Source organism: Phaseolus vulgaris, chromosome 9 (assembly GCF_000499845.2).
Source record: "Phaseolus vulgaris cultivar G19833 chromosome 9, P. vulgaris v2.0, whole genome shotgun sequence".
Taxonomy (NCBI): domain Eukaryota; kingdom Viridiplantae; phylum Streptophyta; class Magnoliopsida; order Fabales; family Fabaceae; genus Phaseolus; species Phaseolus vulgaris.
The window spans coordinates 25,277,098-25,304,177 of NC_023751.2; the positions used below are offsets into that span (position 1 = coordinate 25,277,098).

Below are 27,080 nucleotides of genomic sequence, written 5' to 3' on the forward strand. Positions count from 1 at the left end.
TGTGTGAGTTGGGGAGTTTTATTGTGCCCTCTCTTCAACACAAACACCACTCCTTTTCCCGTTATTTACCACCTCAGCCATTTTCTCTTTCTTCCTAGCTCTACCATGAGCCAGCACTCGTAATTAATCTCTTTTGGCGTTTTTCTGTTTTCGGATAAATCATTTTACGCCATTATAAATTGTTGTGCCCTTCTCTGCCGCTTCCTGTTTTTCCATTATTCTACTTTTGCCCCGCCACAGTTTCATATTTCTGAATTGTGCCCACATGCGTGAAAGACGACCCCACCAACTCACACCACGTCAGAGAGTTGAGTGACACGTGTCATGCTCTAATTCCCCATCCTGTGTATGCATGATGAGAGAGTATGTGTATAATTTTAGTTATGGAGGTGTTTTGATTTGATTGCTACACTTGATTAATTATGGTAACAACACATGATAACAACGTTGTAGCTAATCAGAAGTCAAACATTTAAGTACCTTCTATCTTCTCTCACTTTTCTTCTTCAAACTTGCATGTACTAGGCCATTCTCTTTGCAATATACTTATTTATGTTTCCAATGGATGAATGATATATATATATTTGGTTTTTATTCATGGTTCTTTAGAAGTACTGCTCCACTCATCTCTCACTAATTTCCTGTGTGTACCTTTGCAAGAAATCTATTCTAAATGAAAAAGTAACTTCACCCGTACATTGATGTATATTGGTCCTAAACTTCCTACTCATTCTTTTAGACCTATTTACATTTCACGTACTCTTTCATTTTTTTTTCAAGGTTGAAAAGAGCAAAAATCTCTATTATTTTGCGTGGCTAAAAGGAGTTTAAATAGAATCATGTTCTTTTTTTGTCGGAAGCTTCAACGTAGACCTCTTATCATTTGAAAAGTGCTATATTCTCTACCATTTGCTCCTGCATCATCGCACACAATGGTTTATACGTCAATTATTTTATTTTCTCCTCTCTGTTTTCTATTTTTGGGGTTCAATGCTTTCTCAACAAAACAAAGTCCCAAAAATTATGCTGTCAAAATAATGTTAGGAACAAGTTTTTGTGAACACAGATGGAATTTATTGATGCGTAACCAAATGTTTGTTAGTGGTCCAACATCTATCAGATTAAGTTTAATGGCCTAACCACTATGAATTATTTAAGTAAATTATTTATTTATGCATAATATTCTTATGAATCTAGTCGTGATGCCTTATTTTCTTATGTTTTACAATTTAACAACTTCCAATGATATCTCTGCCATGTCACCAAATAATCGGGTACCTTAAAAAAAGTGTCGCAACATATTTTTAAAATAATTTATTTTTTTCAAAATTTTCTCTACATTTTCTGAACAAATGCCTATTACCATGTCAATCTAAAACTATGCTATTATATTGTCTTTTTTCTTGTGAAAAAATAAATTATGTTTTACAAAGCAATATAAACTTTACTTTTTACTCTCTTTTTTTTTTCATACCCCCAACATCCCCTAACTAAAAACAAAATATTTTCTTCAAATAAAGAATATCAACCTAATTTTGTTAGATAAGCTTTAAAAAAAATAACAAAATACTCTTTACACTAAACAAATATTACTCTCATTGTGTTAACATGCAAATCACCCCCTTAACTATACAAACATATTATAATTTGTTATCCATATTTTTTATTTTTATTATTATTTAAAATAATAACTAGAAATGAGAACATAAATTATATAATATGTGTGCACGCTTGTGTATAATTTTGTACTGATTACTAATATAAGTTTACATTGTTTAATATACATGTATGAGAATAGAATACATTTATTAAATTTGATAATGATATGACATTTAGTAAATATAATATTTGATAATAGTATTAAAATTAATTGCATATTATATGTAACAAATATAATAAGTAATATAGTGAGATAAATCATATTTAATTTAAATGTTTATATAAATATTGTATTAATAGCATCAATTAAATATTTTTATAATAAATTATGTTTGATTTTATTTTATATACACATTACTTTTATTTTTAATTTGATTGTTTCAAAATATGTCATGTGAAAATAGTAATTCAAAAATAAATATTCAATCCTTTTTAACAGAAAAATAAATGAACGATTGAATGTTTCATTAGTCCTTCTAATATTCTCATCTTATCTCCTTAAATATATAACAGTTTATTGATTTTATTTATTATTATTAAATGATGATGTGTCATATCAGGTTCTCAAATAGAAGTGATGTATGTGTCGTATTCTAATTTTTTTTTAACCACAAAACCTAATAAAAAGACTAAAACAAAACGTTAAAATAAATATACTGTAAGAACTATTTATATATTTAATACAAAACTACTTATACAAATTATTATTTAGTATATCTTATATTTCTTAAATAATATATCATTTATATACAATTTTTTAAAATAATACACAATTTTTTTTAATTTATACGTAATTTTATACTTATTAATAATGTTAATATTAAATAAATTTATTTAATATCTTTGATTCGTTAAAATATATTATTATAATTTATAAATTATCTCAAATTATAATCATAGGAAACATTGCATAAATTTAAGTATAAACATATTTTTAAAATAATAATATCAAATAAAATTGAAATAGTTGAAATTTACCAACTGTCTTATTTATATTACTTTTTAAATTATATTTACATTTAGCACCGTTTTAATGACTACGGTTTACAGTCATTTATAAAAAGTAATTTTTATTTTATAAAATACGAGAACATTAAATTTAACTTAAAGACTGATACTAGTAATCAGTGTTAAATTATGTTTAAATTAAAAGAATTTAAGTTTTCAAGTTTTTTTTAAAAAAATCACATAATATTTCAAAAACATCATAAAAATAATAAGTATTTAATTTTTAAAAATATTTTATATTAAATGTATATTATTCTTATAATATATCAATTTTATCATTTTTATTTTTATAAAAAAATTGCTTTTATAACCCTAATATATCATTTTACTATTTAAGTTTTTATCGACATAAGTTTATTATTAAGTGATGATTTATATAACGACATGAAATCACTTAACACTAAAATCTCAGTGGTTAAACCAAAATAGTAAACTGTTATATTAAAGGAAAAGAAAAATAAAATAAAATCAACTACCAAAATGGGAAAATAACTATATTAGAAGGACTGGTAGTATATTTAAGTTTAAATCAACCTCTTTTTTTTTTAATTTTAAGAGATGTTTACTTTGAGATGTATTAATTGTTAATTGCTTTTATATCATTAGGTTGTATTTTTATGTGATTCAAATGAAAAACATTTATTTTAAGAAGATCTTAAAAGAACATGAACTAAAAGGGTAAATGAATATCAAGAGGGAGATATTCTCAACTTCTATAAATAATAATATAGAGTAGTTCATATTATTAAAATTAAATATAATTAGATGTTATAATATTAGTTAATTTTTGTTTCTAATATGTAATAAATTATTTTTTGGTTTAATTACCTTTTTCGTCCCTATATTTATAGCCAATAGTCAATTTGGTACCGTGTTTTTTAAAAAATTCAATCTGGTCCCTAAGTTTTTTAAAATGTATTCAAAATGGTTATTTATGTTAAATATCACCAAACGACGTTAAGTGTTGCTTATGTGGCAGACACGTGTAAGTTACGTGGATTGTGCTTACATTACTTTGGTGAATACTTAATTAGGATTTAGGTTATTCAAATTGGGGATTTCAAATTTCTGATACGAGGATTGCTCCCCTGGTTGGATTTTGTGGTGCGCTTCCCTACTTCGATTCTATTCGGAGGTGTGCTCCCCTCATTCGATTTTGTGGTGCGATTGTGAGTTACGATGGTGAGTTGCGTTCTCATGGTCAATTTGGAGAAGCGATTATGTGGTGCGGTCCAGAGGTGGTGAAGGGGCAGCAATTGTGATCCAGACCGTGGTGTCCTAAATCAGAAATTCGAAATCCCCAATTTGAATAACCTAAACCCTAATTCAGTATTCACGAAAGTAATGTAAGCACCATCCACGTAACTTACACGTGTCTGCCACATAAGCACCACTTAACGTTGTTTAGTGATATTTAACATAAATGACCATTTTGAATACATTTTAAAAAATTTAGGGACCAAATTGAATTTTTTAAAAACAACTGTACCAAATTGACTATTGACTATAAATATAGGGACGAAAAAGGTAATTAAACTTTATTTTTTTAAGATAAAACTAAGCTACCCTAAGACTTTAAATTGTTTGGCTGTGAGAACTCAATATATGTGAACAATCTTTTATTGAATGGATAACTAAAAATCTTTGTGAAAATGTAATTATTTTTTTTTTTGGAGAACTCTTATATCAAATAGAATACTTAAGTGACAAATCTCTTTCACTAACTTATATCCTTTGTAAATGATTAGTTACTTTTTAAACTAAAGATAATTATCAATTCCTAATTATTTTTATTTTCCTTTCTTCATTCTATTTTATTCTTCTTTTGCTTTTCTTGGTTCCTAGAGCTTGAGCCAATAACCAACACCCTTTAACATCTAAGAATATTCTCATTCCAAGAACAACCATTCAACCAAACACAACCAAGTGAAAAACTAAGCCATACCTTACAAGATCAATACAAAATAATTCCTAAACCTTCATAATTTAGAGGTACCAATCCTTCCCCATAACTCCACCATCCTCATCACACCATTACCAAGCTATAGTCAAAGTCTACTCGCCAAGGTTTCACCAAGAACACATCAATAAATCTCCAAGAACTCAACTTAGCTCACTTCCACCCTTACCAAAGCTTCTTCAACATTTCTATCATACCCTACCTTAAAAACCACCCAATAACCCTTCTAATAATACAAGCTCTTAAAGTAAGGAGGTGTGTATTTTGTGTTAAAATTTGAGTGGAAGACTTCTATCATATTTGGATGAAGAATTTCAATTTTTTAAAATAGTTAAAATTTGATTTGATTTGTTTTAAATTTGTTCTCTTTTTAAATGTTTTGTTTGAATAAAATAATTTAAGTTCCTTAAATTCCCAAGTTGTTAGTTAATATAAACAATTTTTTTAAATAGATGTTTAAAACTGAAACTGAAATATTAAATATTAGTACATTGATTTTTTTATAAGCTATTTTCAAATAATTGACACTCTTCAAAAAAAAAGTTGATTTAGACATTACCATTAAATTTATCAACAATTTTTTTTTTATAAAATTATTCCTACTATTTTTCAAATTGATATTTTTGTTCTTTTTCAGTCTAATTTAAATTAATGCTGGTAAAGAGAATATATAATGATTATATAATTTATGACTACCCATGTTGTCCAATACTAATAGTTTAAAGAGAGAGTGAAAAACTTTATCTCATTAGTTTCAATATTTATTGTTATTTTGACTAAAAAGTTGTCAATTAATTAAGGGTACTTCAAGAAAGAGAAATAATTAATGCACCAAACAATTAAAGACTATCTTGTAGCAAACAATTTCCCAAAAAGACTGTCAGATAGGCATGGAGGTAGTGGTAAATTGTTAAATATCTCAACATTTAAAAAGACATAATAATGATTTTTTAATCAGAGAAATATAATAATTAATAACATATGAGAAGAAAGAAAAATAAGAATGAAGAAAAAGGTAAAGGGAGAGAGAAAGGGAAAGAAATAAATAAAATAAAGGAAATAATGAGATTTTAATTGAGAGAGAAGAAAGGAAGATAAGATAGAAGAGAGATGAAGAATTTTAATTTCATATCTTTTAACAAAATTTGATATTATACTATTTAAATTAATTAAAGTTGTTTAATCTATTTTTTCAAATTTATCTTTTTCTCTAAATATTATAGAAACCATATTTTTTCACAAAATATTTTTTTAAGAAATATCATCTTAGAAATAAGAGAAGAAAAAGGTGAAGGGAATAAAAATGAGAAGAAAGAAAGTAAAGGAAATGAGAAAAGACAAGTGATATTTTAAATGACAGGGAAGAGAGAAGAAAAGAAGATAAGATAGAAGAGAGATGAAGAATTTTAATTTCATATTTTTTAATACAAGTTGAAATTATACTATTTAAATTAATTAGAGTCGTTTCATATATTTTTCTAAATTTTATCATTTTTTATAAATATTATAGAAAACATATTTTATCACAAAAATATTTATAACTTTTTTAAAAAAATATCATCTTAAAAATTACTATTCAACATTGGTGAATTGTGAAATATAAACGTCCACAAATTGTTTGTCATTAGATACTATTATTGTTTAAATTATTTAGTTTTATAAATATTTTTGAAATAAAATTTAAATTTTGTAATCTCATTATTGGAAATCTAAGTAACATACCTAGTTTTGATGATTTGGTTGTTTATTATATAAAACACTAAAAGTAGTAATTTATTTAAAATAATAATTAAAAGTATAAATGAAGAAGTAATTTCTTATATAGTTATATATATAGAATAATATAATATAATATAAAATATTTTTAAAAAATTATAAACTATTTTTAACAAAAACGAAAAAGTAAAATTATATATTTAAGGAGAGAGAAAATGATATTAACTTATACAAATTATTACATTAAATATCAATTATTACCTTAAAAGTAACGTTATATAAAAAGTTATTTTTACGAACCCAACTATTTAATTATAAATTTATCTATGGATATTTAAGTCAAATTTTTTAAAATTGAATAATTAAAAATTAAGATTTAATTACCTTATTGTCTTTACATTTGGGGTTAATATTCAATTTAGTACCGTGATTTTTAAAATAATCCATTTGGTCCCTAGATTTTTTTAAGGTCAAGAAAATGTGTTTATGTGGAGAAATGAGATTGAAAGTTATTATTATTATTACTATTATTATTATTATTATTATTATTATTATTATTATTTTATTATTATTATTATTATTTTATTTTATTATTTCTATTGTATTTTAAATCTTAATTTTAAATTTGGGAGATCAAAACAATAATCACACAAATTTGGGTTTTCTTCATTGTATCTTCACGTGAAATTAGTTTTTAATCATTATTCTAAATTTCAACAACATTTTGTCAGTTTTATTTAACGTGCTAAATGAATCTTTTGTGTGAACTAGAATGTTAACATATTCCATGCATACTCATCACTAATGTGAATGTTATAATACAAGTCACACTAGAAATTCCTTTGTTACATAAAAAAAATTATTGGTAAAAACTCATTTCAATCATTTTCTTACTACAAGTATTCCAAAGGTCTAAAATTTGAATTAAGTACACAAATCAATATCACATTATAGTACAGAAACGAAAAATATATTTAACTTAACTCCCTAACTAAAAATATAATTAAATATCTTTTTTTTTATAAAACCTTTTAGGTTAGACATCATTATGCAACTTGACATATCAGTTATACTGACATCTCAAGTAACAACAATCATCTGTCATTACCTAAAAAAAATATTATTATTAAAAAAAACAAAAAGATAGATTATAAATTAAATATCTCTCTTATGAAAAAATATTAGGTAAACTTTTGTGAGAAAAACAAAAATTATGAAAAAAAGACATTTCTTCTAAGAACTTTTAAAATATAAAAATTCCTATTTTATATACTTTTAATTGTCCCAAAGATAGAAGTGTACAATCCAAAAAGCCTTCACACAATTTAAAAAATAAATATAAAAATTCCTGTTTTATCTTTTTAAATTGTCCAAAAAAGTTAAAAGTATGCAATCCAATAAAGTTTTTATTATACAATCTAAAAGGTAAAAAAAATCTTTTACACCATACACATATACTTGACAGAAATTATAATAATATAATAATATTTAAAATTAAAAGTAAATTAAATATAATTAAAATATTATTTTATTAATTTGTGGACTAATTTTTTTATTATTATATGTGGTGTTAACATATCACCACCAATCTAGAAAAGCTTTGGATTGTCCCTGGTCAAAAATAACATTCTAAATCGTCGTATTTAGTGTTTGGAGTTCCTTAATTGGAAGTCACAAGAACCTAAATATTGGTAACAATTTTTCTTTTTAAAAAGGACAACTAAGATGTTGTAAATTTTTTGAATTGTGAAATTTAAAGTCAAAATTTACTTTTAGATCGTATAATTTGAAAATAAAATTAAAAAAAACTTTTAATTACGTAATCTTGAAAGTTACAAATAACTTTCAAATTATGTAATTTAAATTGTTTTTAATTGTTCAATTCGAAAAGATACTTTTGAGTTTTAAATTACATAATACATAATACAATAATACAATAAGGTTAAAGTGAAACTTTTAATAGTTATGATAGGCAGAAGAAATGTATGGAAGTAGAGAAAAAAAGTATCCTAAAAAGATGATATGAAATTTTTTAATATTAAAATTGTGAGAACTAATTTTTTTAACTTTAACATTACTTACTCGGTTTAATTAAAAAAATTAAAAGAAGTATTTTTATCGATTTGTTTACAATTGTGACCTACCCATATTTGAAAATTAATTCATACTTGAAAATTAAGTTGACAAAATCACATTTTAATATAATAAAAAATCCATTTAATGTTGTTTTGAAAATAAAAATACAAAGTAAAAAATAAAATAAAATCATCTAGTGATATTATTGAAAGCAATTTGCTTGACATCTAACGAATCATAACTTTTGCAGCCCCACACATCATATTTTGATTTCAATATGACTGCACGATTGATGAGTTATACTACTTATTTTGTTTTCTTTCCAATGCTAGTGAGGACACTACTTATTTTGTTTTCTTTCTAATGTGAGAGAACATCCTACTTTTTTTTTTTCCTAATGCTATAGAGAATTAGGGATAGAGATGGTAATGGGAGCATATGTTAGTTGATTTGCAATCCGCTAAAAAAAACACGGAATGAATTCACTAATCTAATCTAGTCTATTAATTCACTTAGGTCTCTCTTGCATAACTAACAATTTGTGTGGGTTAACAACGGAGCGAGACGGGTTGATCCGTTAACCCACATAAATAAAAAATAATTATTTTATTTTTTTTGAAAAAAAAAATCATATCCCACTCACTTATTGCAGTGTGACATTTATTTTATTTTTAAAGAAAATAAATTTAATGTACTAAAAATAATTTTTTTATTTTAATAATCTAAAGGAGTTAATATTAAGAGTGACAATAGATCTAGTTTTAAGTAAAGTTTTCTATTTAAAATTTGTTAACAAAATAATATAAAAAAGAGATTTCAATAAGATAATCTTTAAAAAATTAGTCATCTTTATTAAAATATTTTGAAACAAAACTTTGATAAGATACTCTGATACATATACATACATATATAGGGAAGATAAATGCAAAACAAAACTTAAATTATTTTTAATCAAGTCTTTTAACAACCTCATAGAATTCATATTTTATCTTAATTGAATGAATTGAAACATGGATAAAAATTTAATTTTTCATTAGGAGAAATAATTTTTTCTTTTATAATTAATGAAATTGTATTTATTTTTTTTTCTTATGCGGGTTGCCTCGCAGGTCTGCGAACTACTTCTTATGCGGAACAAGCCAATGAAATGAACCCACATTTTGTGGACAAAACGTGAGACGAACCTATGCGGGACGAACCAGTCTGCATTGTCATCCCTAATTAGGGATGACAGGGATGACATTGCGGGTTGGTTCGTTCTGCGTGAGGAACACAAATTCATTTCACTAGCCCTAACTCGTGGGTTTATGGGCCAGCCAATGCAAATTATTATTTTTATTAATTATAAAAAAACCTTTGTTTGCTGTTGAAAAATTAAAATTTCATCCATGTTTAAATTCATTCAATTAAGATAAAAAATTGTAAAAGAATTCAATCAAAATGACATGAAACACAACTACACCACCACATCAAATATCAAACATAACCAATTCAAAAACATCAATATTCTTCCATTTCAAAAACATTGGATGCAATCTTAGAAGATTTTTCATCAACTTTTTGATAATTATAATCTTCCTCGTCATCTACTTACATTAAAACAATGACAACGAATGAATTAATTTAAAATAAAAATAATACAATAAAATTATGATAAATTAAAATAATTGAATTACCCTCCGAAAATTCAATCTTATAACTAGAAGTACAAATTATTGCTTCTACATTTTCAGGCAAAAGACAATTCTTATACTTGTTAAGAAGAACTCGAGAACTAATGCCTAATGCTAAATGCAAATTCTAATGCAAATATGGTTATAGGGATGCTCAACAAATCTCTAGCCATTAACACATCCATTTGCTCTAAAAAGTCAAATTCCAAAGTTGTTTCATCCAAACAAGTGTCAAGTTGTGTCCTTTTAACTTTATTACCTACTTGAAGTTTGCGCATTTTTAATTTCTATTATGATGTAACTAGTAACATGCGTAATGGACAATTTAAAAAAAAACTAAAAATGAATTAAAGTAATAAAAAAGACTTGGTTTAGAAATAGACGAGAATGAAGATTGTCCTTACTTATGGTTTTGAACATTTGATGATGTTCTCAAACCTTTGGTAGAATATTCAACAAAAAGTTTGTATAATTTTTCCTTATCTTTTCCAATTTCAGCTCCCAAATAAGTGAATCAATCTTTTCAAAGCAAAAACCCAATGTTTCTAACTTCATCCTTGGGTCTAAAATTGCATCAAATGCAAGTACAACACTATATTCATCCCAATATTTCTCAAATTTTACTATCATAAATTTAGCCATGTTCTTAATTAGTGCATCATCATCTTTCACATTTTCCACCAACAAACATTGAATTTTCCAAACTTGTAAAAACTACAAATTGGAAGTAGGATAACTTGTAGCAGAAATCAAGTTAGTGATATTATAAAAGGTAACAAGAAGCTACAAATTGTTCCAACTCTCTTCCACTTTTCCTTTGAAGGACAATATTTATAAGATTCATCAACCAAGGGCAAGCTTCCAAAAACATTTTAATATTTAAGAGCACTTTTAATCATCAAGTAGAGTTCCATCTTGTAAGGACATCAAGACACAACCCACATGATGCATCAATATTACTAAACCTTTCAAGACATTGTTCAGATTTCACCATTCTACTTACAACCCCTCACATATTTGATGTCATTTCTAATTTGGTCCAAAGCATCACTAAACACCTTTTATCCTTCTTGAACAATTAAATTTAATATGTGTGCACAACAACGAATATCAAAGAATTCACCACCATATATCAAACCATTTTGTAAAAGTTGTCTTTTTAAAGTATTTTGGAGAACATCATTAGCAAAAGCATTATCCAAAGTCATAGAAAACACTTTTTTCTCTAGTCACCAATCTTGTAAAAATTCATTATTTTTCTTAGACAACTCAAAACCTGTGTGAGGGGAGATATACCACAAAAGTTCAATAGCTTGCTATTTAACTTTCAATTCAGGTCAACAAGATATGCAGAGAATGATATGAAACACTCAATATTAATAAATGTCCATAAATCATAAGTTAAGCATATCCTACTAGGAGAAGCAAACAATTCCCTTGAGCATTATTTTTCTTTCATATACATTTTCCTAATATAAGCCTTAATAGTGTTTCTAGAAACCATGATTGCATCAAGACACTAGTTTAAAGTCCTAAGTTCGGGATACTCAACAAATTTGTAAGGCAAATTGTGCCTAATGATTAGATTAGACAACAATTCACGATGTACAACTTGTCCTATCTTTTTTGCCTTCAACTTTCCCTGCATATCTAAAATCATTTGACCCACATCTTCAATTTTCTTTTATCACATTCCACCATGACAATTTAAATGAGAAGTACTATATTTTCTTCCGTCAGTTATGTTGCAACTATTGCACCTTGCCCTTTTTTTTTCATCCTTACGAATCTAAAATACCTCCAACAATCATATGTGTCAACCTTATCCTTTTTTTTTCATGTTCTAATAATTTCACATTGTTTTTTAATATTATCTTCCTCAATTTCATACTTACAAAGGACATGTTAATACATTCCTCATCTATTCTAATTTGCAAATTAAGATTAGTGATTTATAAAAGATTTGTCCATCCATCCTAACTTGTATACATGATCAGTTTGTAAAATAAGATTTGTATACAGAGATATTTATCTTTTTGGTTAATAATAATATATCAAAAAATGAAGAATGATAACACAAACAAAACATGCCATAATTCATACGGTTCCCATAATTAATATGCCAATTTAGAAAGTTCTCCATGTATTTAGACATAGTAATACAATCTCACAATCAATACTTTCTCACAAGGGGCAGAACAAACCTAAAGAAGAATGATGTTAGAGGACGATGGTGGAGGGTGCCGTCGGAGTTGCAGGAAGCTAGAAGGAGTGGAGGACGTGCAGAGCGTGCACAGAGGCAAACCTAATAGGTTTGAATAGGTTTGAATTGGAGTAAATGAGATGTTACGTTGTGTTGGTGCGTTAACTTAAAATTTAATACTTTCTTTTACACGGGTCAGCAAGCCAATCCACCCCATTGTTGGTCCACGCGGGCTACGGGTTATGCAGGACGGGCTTAAGCGAGTCAACAAGTTGGATTAGTAAGCCCACCCCGTGCTTTTCGCTAACGGATTACAAACCGGTTCGCATGACCCACCCCGCATTGTCATCCTACAGATAACACTGTTTGCTAGTTTTGCAGTGGTGGAGACCGTGTTCCAGTTCTTGGAAATATTATCAAGAGATGGGCCATGATCAAGCACCTAATCAATACTATAACATGCAAGAGAAATAGTGAAAATGCCAAAAAATTTCACTCCACATAATAGAGAGAACATAGTGAAAGCATAGCTTCTCATTAAGGAAATATTCAGCATACAAAGTTCAGACAACAGATAAATAAATGACAAAAAAAAAAACACTTCTTATATTGGATCCTCATTGTCAGAACTAGGAGAGAGCTCCAAGGTAACGGGACAATGATCACTTCCATAGAAACCTGCAGAGCAGAGACAAGAACAAGGTCATGCTTGTTATAACATGTAGTTTACAAGTTAGCACCAAATAACACAAACTGCAGTTTGGTTTGGTTTCATATACACTCAAATAAGCTAAATGATGAATCAGCAATAAAATCAAATCCATGTCATGAGTTTCACATTTTTTGCATAAGCAACTGAATAGGAATACCATTTTCATGAGTAGAAACTTACCTTCTAACTCTATCCCATGTCCATGCATTTCACATGCAACAATCCTTTCTTTCAGTTTCTCTGAAACTAAAAAATAGTCTATTCTCATCCGTTTTCCACGATACCTTCAAAGAAAACACTCGTGAGAACTAACAGGCTTATGATGCAGATTAAATTAGATAACCAGAAAGTCTGGCTAAAAAATTTAAAAAAAAAATCTCATTCCTTAAATTTGCCATACATTTTAACGCAAATTAGATATTATAGAGGATGCCTTCACTGTTAATAAAAAAAAAAGGTGAAAAAGAAAAAAATGGTTTAGAGAAAAGACCAAAAATATGTGCGATTTTTCCTCAACACAATAATTAATCAGCATTAACATTGGAAACCAATTCCTACAGTTTAATTTCTTACCTTCCAACTGGGTTTCCAGACCATGAGAAACCTCGCTCCATGTCCTTATCCTTGTGCAGAAATCTGAAAGCATCGACCAGCTTTCCCCTGGTGCATGCTCCATAATATCAGTTAATAAGACTTTAAAAACATAAATAACTAGTAAATAATTAAAAAATAATTGGTAAAAGGAGGTTATAAGGAGTTACTACAAAAAGTAACAAGTCAACTATGGGCAAGGTTATTTTTTATCAATTTAGTTGGCCTTGGCTTGGGTTGGAATCTCAAAAGATACCGACATCATAAAATAATTCAAAAATTCTGGAGAATACTATCTAAAGAACAAATGCAGGGTCCAACATCTCCTAGTCTTCTAATACTTGCAGTAATTAGCCCTTACTGCAACGGATTCCATTCCACTGTTAAAATGGATATGAAGTTTGAAATCTAACATTTTCTCAATGGTTCCTTTTACAATGAAAGTTGACAATCAAATACTATATATAAAAGACCACTCACTCGTTTAAGATGGTACCAAATCGTCTTCTTTCCGCCAAGGTAAACCCAGGTTGGCCACAATCCTGCATAAAGCCCATATCATCAGATCAGATGGACAACTTCTACTCCATTGATGCTAACTGTAGATATAAAACCATTACTGGGCATATCAAAGGAGAGTAACTCCTAGACAAGGTAGCAAAGCCCCTAAGGTTTGAATCCTTGTTTCACTCATACATCATAATTAAATTTAATTCCAGCACAAAGGAAAGTTAGCGTATGAATTTCCTACAATTAAAGCCTATAGAGCACTTGCCTGAGGGGACATGTTAGATCTACAACAACAAAAACACCATCTCATTAAGTGAGGTCAGCTGCATAGATCACACAATCATTCATTTCCATTAAGGACCAAATTTTCGTAATATCTTCATCATATCCCTCTTAACAACTTACTTAAATATCTTTGTCGGTCTGCTTCTTCCCATTCTCACAGGACTAAAACTCATGCAATCTACTCTCCTCATGGATGCTTCTGTCTAGTCACCATTGTACATGCTCAAACCATCTTAATCAATTTCCTTTCATCATTTACTCAATCTAATAGCTTAAGTTTTAAGTTAAATCTATTGAAACTAACTGCGAATGAAATATCACAAAAAGAAAAGAATACATATATTTTAAACTTCAAGAGAAAATTGCTTAGACCTCTTTATTTGGAGGAATATAACCGTTGAGTTTTGCTGTACTGAAAAACTCGGGATGACTTACATCAATCTCTTCATGGCTGCACAGAATGAATATATATGTATTTAAAGCTCCTTCTTAGAGGGTGTGGATGCATAATAGCCACAGTCAAATAGTAGACAACGTAAACATAGACAAAAAATCAGAACAATTCACTAAACATTCAAAACAATTCTAGTGAATGAGATACTTCAATTAAAAAAAATTCAGATTGTTATAAACTAAAGGATCAGAGGCAAGGTGTAGCTTCAACGAATTAGTTTCATATGATGCAAAAAGTTACATCAAAATAAAATAAAAAATAAATCTCAGTCGTCCTCTCAAACTATTGGAATTTTTCTTTTTTCATATCATGGCTGCTAATAAATCTATAGATGAAACCAAGAGCTGACCTTGACACTAAACCAAATCTTTATGACAAAAAAATGGAAGAGATAAAACTATGTTGCTAAACGAAGGGCAAAAAATAATCAATCATATATCCCCAAAGCCTAACAAAAAATGAAGAATAGCCACCTGACATTCAGATCCCCACACCATATTAAAGGCTTGTCTGAATTTTGTGCAACAAATTCAAGAATCCTTTTGTCCCATTTTCTTCTCCTTTGAAACGAGTTTGCCTCCTCTTTCCATCCATTGTTTGGTACATACGTATTCAATAAACGAAGTGTTTCAAATTCAGCTAGGATCACTCGACCATCAGGTTCATGTTTTGAAGCTAACAATAAAAATAAAGATCCATCAGTAGTGAACCAAACATGGAACATAATCCAATATGCAGATTTGTTAAAAACTTATTTTGGCTGACTCTTTATATGAATCATCTTTTTAAGATATATAAATATTCATTTTAAAAATTGGACTGGAATTTCATATAATATAAACTTTTAACACTAAGAAATTTCAAGAACCAATATATAAAAATTATATTTAGGAGGATTCCAGATCCTTCTCCTTCCACTTCTTTTCCAAATAAAAAACAATATGTATTGTAATAGTAACATCATGTAATTCTTTTAAAGTCACAAGGACACAATCAAATCATGGCAGGATTGAGAATTGCCACGTTTATGTTGGACATTTTTCAGAAAAATAATAATAACACCACTGGTAAAGTCAATATCGGACACTTGAGAGCTGAAAATATTTATATAAGCAAAAGAAACATTTAATGCCATAAATACCATAAGAAAAATCTGCAAAGCAGAATACCTAATTTATCAAGGTTGAAAACAACACATTTTGGCTTGAAGCATTTTTTCACAAGTAGTGCTGTCCCTGCATACTTTGAATCTGCAAGAGACCACCAAACATGATAGTTGCAAAAAGGTGGAGCAGAGAGTGCACGCATCAATATCTGCATAGGTTTGAACAAATGTGCCCTAAAATATTAGAAAGTAATGTGAGAATGTAATTAGTCATTAGCTGTCACAGATTTGTTACTCATTAGCTATTACAGATTCTAGAAAATTAGGATTATTGATCCCTGATTATTAGGCAATAATTTACTGTATCTGATTCTGTAAATTGGTATAAATACATACCATTTGGTCTGCATTAGACACACAACATTCAGATAACATTTCTTTATATAATACAATTTGGCATGACTAGGTGTGAGGCTGATCATTCTGTCTTCTTCTTTCATTCTCCTCCTAGTGGGTGCATTTATCTTCTTGTTTATGTTGATGACACTGTAACAAGTGAGCAAGATCAAGCTGATGTGGGCACCCATGGAAATAACGACATGGAAGGAGGAGCAGAATAAGTTAGTGTTAAGGAACACGTGGAGCCTGATCCTAAAAGTGTGGTAACAAGAAGGAGCACACAAATCAGGAGGGAGATAATGTCTTATTGGGAGGAATCAGGAGGGAGAATGTCTTATAGGGAGGAATCAGGAGGGATAATGTCTTATTGTGAGGAATCAGGAGGGAGAATGTTTTATTGAGAGGGTTAGCGAGATAAGAGGGACATTAGTCTAGTACTCTCTCTGATTATTCTTCTTTCCTCTGAGTTTTCTTCTCTCTGTTACTGTTTTTATGCTGATTATCATTGCTAGTAGGTTGTTCTCTGGTCATTACTTCTGCAAGGGCTCAAGCTGGAATCTATAAAGTGATCATTATTGTTTCTGTACAGAAGCCACTGCTACATTTTTTTCATAATTTTGTACGGAAATAAGATTTCATTACTTGTCTTGTTTCTTAATCGAACTCAAATTGTTTAATAAATACATCACTGTTACATGTTATCTACTTCATCTAATTCATCCCCACTTCATCATTTGAAGCTCGACACTAATGATCAATAATGTCATCTATGTAATGCAAGGAAGCAATGAATATCACATACATGGTGTTAAGGCATTACATTTGATTGAGTGAGAAGGAAGATCATGAGGAGTCGACAAACTCAATGTTGAAGTAGCAGAGAGAAAGACAAGAATAGAGCACACATTTTGTGGTTTTCAATTTTCAAGGATTGCAAAGATGAGGGTATCAAATCTACCATTATAGACACAGAATCATAGCTGCTAAACAGAAGGTCAAATCTATTCAAAATATCTCGACAAAGATTTGGCACAAATCTAGAACACAAGAACAGGGAAACGGAGTTAGACAAAGCCAGTGCATATAAATAAAACCAGTTCTTTCATTCACTTTCAATTCTAAGATGGTATCTAGAGCCTTTTGATCCCAATGGCTATCGAAAACCAACCATTCCTCCTCCACCATCATTTTGTGGTAGCTAGAAGGGCTTCTGGTGGGGATGGTTTATGAAAATGTTTTTTCATAAAGCACCTTTGAGATGCTTTCCTATCTCACCCAAGCCCCTAAACCTATGTTTTTAAAGGTTCCAATGTATGATTCATCTTTCCCTACATTCAATTTATAATTACTAGCAAATATGATTGTCATTAACAATCATCTCGCATCAATGTTTGATTTCAAGCAATTATTTTTCATTATTTTACTTGGCGTTCTCAATGGTAACCCTCCTGTGTCTTAAAACAGCATCAACGTTGAGAGAATTCCCAGATAATGCTAGTTTCCTGCACCACGTCTGAAGAAGACGATCAAGCTAATCCCCGCAACCCCTCCAAGATTATGCTAAACCCCAAAGCAGAAAATCTCATTCACCCAAGTCCCAATTTTTTTTATCAATTCACCTCATTTCATTAAGTTACATAAAAGTTGTAATACACATACACAATAGATTGACCCCATCAACTCATGTCATGGCCACAATCAGCAAAAGAACATAAAGATACCTTCTTTTCTTCCCTGGCTGCACTTGTATCATCTTTTATTTCTCCCTGAACTTTAGATGCACCCTTTGCTCCAGCAGCAGGCATCCTCACTTCCTAATGAATATTTCATGCCACACCAAGTTTATTATTTGAACAAAGAAGCAATGCAATATATCCAAAGTTTCGTGCTTAAGGTAGAACACCTTGGCTTCAATTAAAATGATTTACAAAAGTAATAAATTCCATGGTCCTCCAAATAGGTTCCACAACTATGATGAAGTAAAATGGAAAAAATGAAAAGGGGGTTGCATGAAAAGGAACCTGAATGGCAATGACATCAGGATCAAAAGTGGTGATGAGGTTGGTGAAGTTGGGCCAGTTGTTTTTGACCCGAAGAAGAAAACTGTTGGCATTCCATGTCATAAACTTCAACGGTTCCTTCTTCTTGTCCTCTTCGGCCTCGGCATCATTCTCATTCTCTCTTGGCTTCTTCGCAGACCCATCTGAATCTTTCTCCACTACTTTGAAAAACCGTTTCATTCTTCTCCCTTCGTTCTTCACCCTTTGCTATTCACTCACTCTATTTGCCTCCACTGTCAAGTTTTTGCCTTCTGTTTTGATCCTTCCACCAAAACCTCACTTTGTTGCATTCTTTCTCGCACTCACGTCATCATATCATATTAATTAATATATTTCAAAAGGGATAAACTATTAAAAGAATAGGTAAAAATAATGTATTTGAAATTTCGGCAAAATAAAGAAATATTTTCATCACAGACGTTAAAATTAGGGTCAAGCATTTTTTCTGAACTTTCTTATTTGATTAGTTATGATAACAATTTATTCATTTGCTTCATGTATGGTAAGGTAACCATGAGAGTGTTCTTCGTTGAGATATGACATTAATGTTTGGTTAATGAATTTAAGTTAACGGTACTATACTATCGTGATTTACCATTTATATGTACTAAAAAGAAATCAAAAAAGAAAGTTGAGTGGAGTAACGTGATTGAAAAAAATAAAAGAAGACTAATTATATTTAAAGGAAATCATATACCTTTGTAGTTACGGTTACTTTAATAAGATTAATATTATCAGCGGGTCGTGTTAAAAAAGTCAAATAATATTTGTGTTCTCGTATGTGAATATAGTTCCATGTACTTTAGGAGTCAAGGTCAAGGGTTTGTTTATGTATGTCAATATAGTTCTACATAGTTCAAGAGTCGAGACTAATGACAGTTTATATACTTCATCATCCCTTCATTCTTAGAGACGTTTTTTCAGGACAAAACTGTGACGGAACACTGACATCCAAAGCGAACAATACCTCGAGAGGTAAAGATAACTCACTAGGAAAGAGTCGGGTGACACTTGTCCAATCATACCCAATACATGGTTACTAAAATCATAATCTTCTTTGTATAAATATTCATTGAGATACTATATACATTTCTTCATCCTAGAGTTGTCCTCTTTTCTTGGGTGTTCAACCTTATTAATGTCTGAGGTTCATGTTTTTCCTCTAGGATCAAACACAACCTGTACTAAACACTAAATAACATATATATAAAGTTCAAGAAAAGCAATGTTCTCCAAAATATAATTAAGAAAAGTTTGACTTCTAAAATTCATGTGCCTCTTAAAAGCAAAACAAAGGCGCATGACTTTAAAAGAAAATTTCTTTTTTATTTATTTATTTTTCTTTCTTTTGTGGTTGTCGTATTTCTTGAAATTGCTCAACTTCTTTTAGCATATCAACATAAAATTTATTTAAAGAAGAAGAGTTCAATGATTTTTCTTTTCTTTTTCTCCTTAACTCAAAATTTCTTTCTAGATTTTCTTGTCCACCCTATCTTCCTAAGCTCTTGTCCTAGGAGAACTAGACAATTTTCTCTTTCTTTTCTTTTATTTCTTTCTCCATTTTCTGATGTGTTTGTTCTTGGTAAACTACCACTTGAGAAATTGATAAAGAACTAAGTACAAAATTAATTTTCTTTTAAGTGAAAACTATTTTATTAGTACGATCTTCATGAATGGTATTATTATTAAATTGTCAAGGTCGTCCTAACAAACATCACAAGCTTCCATTGGTATTAAATCGCATAATTTTTTTTCCTCAGTACCTTATGGAAAGCTTTACTTTCACTTGGTGGTTGACTACCATATTCTCATATTTTAAAATCGAATGAAGTTTATACGATGTTGGATGAGTAATGGTAGTCAAGTTCACTTTTGAACTAACCTAATACTACAAAAATTGTAGCATGATCCACTATCCACAACGAGATAACAAAGTCAGGTTAGAAATTTGACAATATGCTTGAAAATGAGAGTTATCAATTGAGTCACGAGTGGCTTGAGATAAAATACTTAGTTGAGTCAGAAGTGGCTTGAGAAATGTACTTGGTTGAACTAGGAATCACTTGAAAAAGAATACTCAATACGGTCAACCATGAGTGATTGTGAACTGAAAGAATACTCGTTATGTTTGGAATGACTTATGAAAAAAATACTTAAATGATTAGTTATGAGTGAATGTAGTTTGTTTCGAAAGACAAACCAATATAAAAATTTTGTATGTATTTTCTCTCTTCCCTGTCTCCATTATATTACATGTTATTATCACTTGAACTAATAGAAGAAGGAGATCTACTTTTGAAAATACATGTTCAAGACGCATTAGTCTAGAAAATTAGTTAAATTGTAAAGTTATCTCTATTATACTCTACGAAATGCAAAAGTCTTTGTCTGATCCTTAGACAAACAAAACCATTATTTGAGTACTCATCATCACATGATAATTATGAAAAGAATTTTAAAATTAAATAAAACATAATTCAAGTCTCCCTTATTGTGTCTTTCTTATTTTTCACATATTGCCATAATCTCTATTACAATAACAAATCTTTAAACAAATATTATATAACATCATATGAATAAATAAATAAAATATTTTAAGAAATAGAACTAAATAAGGGACCTTCAATTAGGGATGACAATACTGGCGAACTTGCTCCGTATTGACCTACCTCGCATGCATTGGCCCGTCCCTCACAAGGAATGACCTGCAAACCTCCGTGCTAACCCGCGTAAGAAAATTAAAATTTTATTAAAAATAAAAAAAATATTAATGCAGTTGTAATATATATATATATATATATATAAATAAAGCAAAAGCTAGAAGATGTAATTTGCATTTTTTGAGGGGGTACATGAAGAAATATCATTTTTATTATTTTGCTGATTAGCAAACTGACCTGTTCCGTACTTATCTAATGTGGATAGTGAGTTATGCGAAACCTAAGCGAGTAAACCTGTCAAAATAGTAAATCTATTTTTTCTTATTTTATTGTGGGCTGGCATTGCCACCCTTACTTCGATACACATTTATTCACAAAAGAAGTTATTATAGTAGTTTAGTACTATCATATAATTACGTGACATGAAATTAGCGCATTTCTTAAACGGAAACCATGCTGAAATTGAAATTTGGTCTCAAAGTCTAACAACTGCACCCTAAGTAAGTTTTTTTAGTTTACAAGAGATTGAAGCTTTAAACTTCCAGCGTTAATTTAAGGTTTTAAGTGTCCTCCATTCTATTTGTTTGATAGTAAAAGAAGTACACTTGAAAAGAAATGAAGATTCTTTATTGAAGCCATGGTGATATTTTCATCATTGTCTTGGAAGGGTGGGGTTGAACACATAGGTCAAGATGGGCACAGATAGAAATATTAATGAAACAAAATCCTAGAGTTGTGCTACCTCACGTATTGCTTCTCAAGAAGGTTACCACAGAATGCCAAATCAAATCTCTCCTCAGGAGGATCACCAATGCAGTCAAAGACTGCATCTGCATTTAAAAAATCTTCATCTTCTGTATAGCTGCATTTGGATGAAACAATCAGTGTAAACCAACATCATCTTCACAAAACCAACTTCTATTTAAGAATGTTACTGAGAAAGTTTTTGCACAAACATCTTATAGGTAAATCAAAAGACAAAAAAGGAAAAGTATTAAAATACACCAAATTCTCTTTCATCTCTTATTTCTCTTCTTTTCCCATCACATATTGGCACTATCACTTGTAACATGTATCTATCTTTCCATTTTTTTTCTTCTATTTCTCTTTTCCTTTATTCCCATATACCTTAAAATTATGGGTGTATGTTTATCAGGTTCAAAAGTTTATTGGAACTGAATATGGTCAGCACTTAATTACCATGGAAAGCAGGTTCATGTGGAAAAGGGGTTGCATTATATTATACTGCAGATTTCCAACCACAGATAAGTTAACCATAAAATTTAAGAAAAAAAAGAAAATCTGCTAAGAATACCCTCAACCTAATCAGTTAAAAAAATAAATGTCTTCCAGTTATGTTAGGCCAAGATATTAATCACTGTGGAGGAGAAAAGCATGCTGAGACACAACCTGTCCCTTGAATCTTGAGGCATTAAACCCAATCTATTGTTAATGTTTAAGCTATGCATGAAAGCATTTAGCAACGTTGCTAGATATAGCATCATATACTGTGTCAATCAGTTGTTCATTTACTTTGTCAGTTACTTTATCTCTCTTCAATAATGAAGACTGTGTCCACTTTAAACTTTTTGGTGGATAACAAGGCATTAAGAGCTGTAACATCACTGTGCAGCCTTTACATCACAGACAAAAATAGTTCCACAAAGATGCTTATGTGCTGAAGTATTTTACGTTGTTTTCAAATATGATTAGATATTGTAAGGTTGGATAAACATTTTCATGGTATTCCTACAAAAGAATGTCATTTACTAATGGACAAAAAATGTAAGTATTAGGATTGCCTCAGTTACTCTAGCATGTTTAGCCGAAGTTAAATTGTTAGTATACCAACAAAATTGTCTGTTAGTATAGAGTTGCAATGTCTTTATCAGCACTTTAATTCCAATTAGGCAAAGGCTAATACTAATGAAGAGGCTAATCAAACAAGTAGTGTATTCATATTCCCTATCAAGTAGAAATTTAGAAAACACAAAGCTGCATCCATTTAGTAAGTAGAAACATACCCACTCTTTGTTACTATACATGTCATTCCAGCTGCTTTAGCAGCTGCTAGGCCTATGGCACTGTCTTCCACCACAACACATCTATAGAAAACAAATAATGAAATTTCACATTCAAATCTTACATGCCAATGAATAAAAAGTGAATGTAAAAGACTTGAGTTAAGCCATCATAAAATACACCTGCTGAGTCAAACCTAAACATGAAGTGCAGAAATTTAAGGCTTCTTATTTGAATAAAATTTTTAGCACAAGTTATTATCACCTAGGCACTACCATAGTGACATACCTTGAAGATTCAACACCCAGAGTACTGGCTGCTAACAAATAGATGGCCTGTCAGAAAGAACATGATGCAATTAGATGCCTAGATCAAGCCATATTGTGAATTCAATCATTGAGTCATAACTCAGTTTTAACATACTACTAGGTAGCTTAGCTATACCCCAACAGAACTTTTTATAGAAAGAATCACTGAAGATTTCAGAACACTAAACTGGATACTTAACTTCATACTTGAGCATAGAAGTACTTCTAATAATTGAGTTTCGTTTTTTAATTGATTTCTATTGAATGGAATGTTAATATACAGGGTTGTAAAATAGGACTCTGCATACTTTGATTGTGTCCCTGAAAAATCTAACAATTAGAAGGATGGAATTCTTACTGGATCAGGCTTTTTACGGGGAACCACATCTCCTGCAAATATCTTGATTTTTTCTGCTTTCTCAGGTCCCAGCAAGAATGATACTATTGCAGAGACCTAAAATCAACTCACAACTTAGGTCTGAAGATGAAATAACAAATAAATGTGGATCCAATCACCAGTGGAATATGATTCACTCATTGACAATTATTCTAATAAGTAATTACAATTTGAAAGTTGACCTATTAACAGCTCAAATTGCTAGGACTGGATTCATTGAAGATCATACAGCAATGTCAATATATGACCATTAGTCTATAAACTATTGGTCTATTAGGAATTGAATCTATAAAATATTATGAAATAAGGATCAGTGAGCCAATTCTCCCATAACTCAGAACAGATTCATTTAAGGAATTGAATAGCTAATTGATTATGCATACCGCCTTTTCATTGGAAGTGCTGCAAACTGCAACTTGGACTCCTTGAGATAAAGCCTGATCGATAATCCTATATTTTTTATAGAAAACGAAACATGCAATAAGACAAGGCACAAGCTTTATCTTTCTTGATAATCACACATAACATAAAAACCATGAGTGTTAGATAGAAATTGAATGATAGCATAAACAATATTAGATTAAAGTTTAGGGAAGAAACAAGATCAGGAACTCATGATATGGGATGCTTTGCATGTTCTTAATCAACTATTTAATTGGCAAGTGACTACTTCTCTTGAATTTCCAGTTTGAATAAAATTATGCTGAAGCAACCATCCCAAATATCAAGTTGTTCTAAACTTTAATTATGAAGAATGGAGGCAGCAAAAAATTACTTGGTCAAAAAGCTTCCAACATCAAATCATGAAACAAATCAATCCAATGGTAAAACAACTATTAGATGGAGGGTAAGGAATGGTTTTATTTTAAACTTTGCAACTGATAAAAGAACAGATAGTAACCAACTTTGCAACACCTGGACGAAGAGGCAACAGTTTTTTCTCAATAAGAGCCATGAATAGTTCTGTCTTTTGTTTGTGAAGTGAAGCAACGAATTCTTTTCTTTCTTGTTCACCTGCTGGGGCATTCGCAGGCCAACCTGTCTTGTTAAAGTATGCTGTCATCCTGGTAAAACAGAGAAAAAAAGGCACGTCAAGTATAACTTGAAATTCATTCAAAAGATGAATTCAACTATAGCACTCACGTCTTTAGATGGGACCAATCCAAGTCCAATTTTATTAATCTAGAGGTGTTTTTTAAATTGCAGTCAAGATTTAAATGGCGGCTGTTATTACAATAGTTACTTTTTCACAATCCTTTATATTGCACAAACTCTGCAATGAGGCTGATGCAGTCACAAAGTGCTATCCCATCAGACTCAAAAACCTTGTTGTGACTGCAATGCAACTCTTGTAGTGAACTGTTTCTTTTTAAACTTTGGTTTCAAAATGTTTCTAAACAAGAGGCAAACCTTTCTTTTCCGCCTCCAATTTTGAGCAATTCTCCATACAAGTCCACATCCCATGTAACGCCCAGATCTCTCTGCATGATAAAAACAGGGACAAACCAATAACACATTTGTTAAAGAAAAAAGTGAACCAAGAAAGAAAGCATTAAGAACCAGTTCAGCATCCCCAATGGGAGTAATTCATGTGATTCTTAAGTTTAAAACCAATTCTTATGCAGTTCAATTATTGGAGTAGTAGTTCAACTGGAGTAACAAACGTGTTAGTTCTTAAGAGTAGTTATTACGTACAACATTTCTTCAACAGTTTGTAAGAATTGTGAGATAATTGTGCCACTCATAAGAGAAAACTTGCATCATATAGCATTGTAGAGTCTACCAAGAGTGAGTTAAGCAACTCCAACATGGTTACAATCACAGGATTCTTAATGGAAAAAAAGTGTATGCATAACATAACTTAAAAGTGTATGTATGTGTACCTCTTGGAAGGTTTGGTTGAAAGAAATGCGGTGACCATCTTTCTCAGTATCTACAAGGACTCCATCACAGTCAAATAGAAGAGCCGAGGGAAGAGTGGAAGAGGAAGATGCAGAGGCTGAACAACTCAACCTACGAGGAGGAACATTAACCCTTGTGGTTGAAGAGACTCCAAAGGTTGTTGTTGGTCTTGAAATCCTAAGAGAAGAAAGAGTTGTGAAGGAAGATGGTGGAAGATGATCATTGTGCTTTGTGTGTTTGAGGAGGCAATGGGTTTTTGGTTGAGGTGTTGTTGGAGTGAATAGTGAAGAAGAAGAGAAGGAGATGATGCTACTTGAAGCTGCCATTGATCACACACTTCACAGACCTTCTACTCCTTTTTTCCCTTCCATTCATCATTGGATTCATTTTCAACTTATTATCTGTTTCTTTGGTTCCAACTTCCAACGTCCAACACAGGTTTCGATTAGGTTCAGCCTTCTCAACACTCGCCACGTGGAACAATAATTTTTTTCTTAAGGAAAGTGATTTTTTTGTCCACACAAACAAACTGAAAAAGTGGCTTCTCAAACTTTTTATTTCATTCATCATATTCTCTATCTCTTCCATAATTACTATAGACTAATGAATCAATGGACGAGACGTGGCATACAAAATTTGTTGGAGAGAATATATTTTGTCTGTGGCAAAAAAAATGTTCCTATGAGTAAAATTATAAGATGAATAATTACAAAATATGTTTTACCAATAATACCTAGAAACTTAATTCTTTTCCTCTAGTGAGGTTTACATTTATGGTATATATGTGTGTGGTAGTTTTACATTTGCACAAACTGAAAAGTTGTTCATTGGTATCACTATTACTAGAACATGATGGGTTAGATGACAGTGTGGATTTCACCATGCAGGCTGCTAGAGAGCTCACCAGAAAAGGCACCTACTTTAACCCACTGATTCACTTGTTTCAAATAATCCGTAGTGTGAATATATCAATGATGAGGTGGGATGGATTAACCCTCTTAACCTCTAATAAAAAATTCATTAATGTTATTGAAATCTAGCAACGAACTATATTTTTTAATTTTATAATTTTTTTCTATGTTTTTTTATTCACCAAATATTTAACTTTGACATATTTATTTGATGTACATTTAATCTTATATTTATTTAATTTATTTAAATGTCATAAATCTTATATTTATTTAAATTTTATTATCAATGATCTCATGAGGTACAACAAACATGTGAAATATTGAAACAAAATTATTATTGCAATATTTGCATGTAATTTTTTAAAATTTTTGCTTATACAAGTAATTATTATGCAGAATGGATCAAAACAGGCCAGATCAGCACAGCCCGTATTATCATCTTAATGATAAGTCCAGGATTGAATCACAG

General features: G+C 30.1%; 2 protein-coding genes across 4 annotated transcripts; both read right to left on the minus strand.

Moving 5' to 3' along the window:
- Nucleotides 1-12,811: 12,811 nt before the first annotated feature.
- On the minus strand, nucleotides 12,812-18,866 carry LOC137822546 (DNA-(apurinic or apyrimidinic site) endonuclease). The gene is made up of 9 exons (XM_068627445.1): nucleotides 18,373-18,866; nucleotides 18,073-18,165; nucleotides 16,017-16,161; nucleotides 15,321-15,522; nucleotides 14,766-14,844; nucleotides 14,079-14,140; nucleotides 13,581-13,667; nucleotides 13,188-13,291; nucleotides 12,812-12,973 (listed from the first exon to the last, which is right to left on the minus strand). Exons 1-9 carry the CDS (start codon nucleotides 18,589-18,591, stop codon nucleotides 12,900-12,902), a joined length of 1,065 nt encoding a protein of 354 aa, XP_068483546.1. The 5' UTR covers nucleotides 18,592-18,866; the 3' UTR covers nucleotides 12,812-12,899.
- Nucleotides 18,867-20,852: 1,986 nt separating this feature from the next.
- On the minus strand, nucleotides 20,853-26,112 carry LOC137820108 (CBBY-like protein). 3 transcript variants are annotated; one of them, XM_068623932.1, is made up of 9 exons: nucleotides 25,682-26,112; nucleotides 25,209-25,279; nucleotides 24,704-24,862; nucleotides 24,182-24,248; nucleotides 23,760-23,855; nucleotides 23,382-23,428; nucleotides 23,096-23,176; nucleotides 21,814-21,933; nucleotides 20,853-21,116 (listed from the first exon to the last, which is right to left on the minus strand). In XM_068623932.1, exons 1-9 carry the CDS (start codon nucleotides 26,024-26,026, stop codon nucleotides 21,077-21,079), a joined length of 1,026 nt encoding a protein of 341 aa, XP_068480033.1. In that variant the 5' UTR covers nucleotides 26,027-26,112; the 3' UTR covers nucleotides 20,853-21,076. The 3 variants fall into 3 exon arrangements, with proteins under 3 accessions (XP_068480033.1, XP_068480034.1, XP_068480032.1); XM_068623933.1 differs by having other exon boundaries at nucleotides 20,853-21,124; nucleotides 25,682-26,109; XM_068623931.1 differs by having other exon boundaries at nucleotides 20,853-21,131; nucleotides 25,682-26,109.
- Nucleotides 26,113-27,080: the final 968 nt, after the last annotated feature.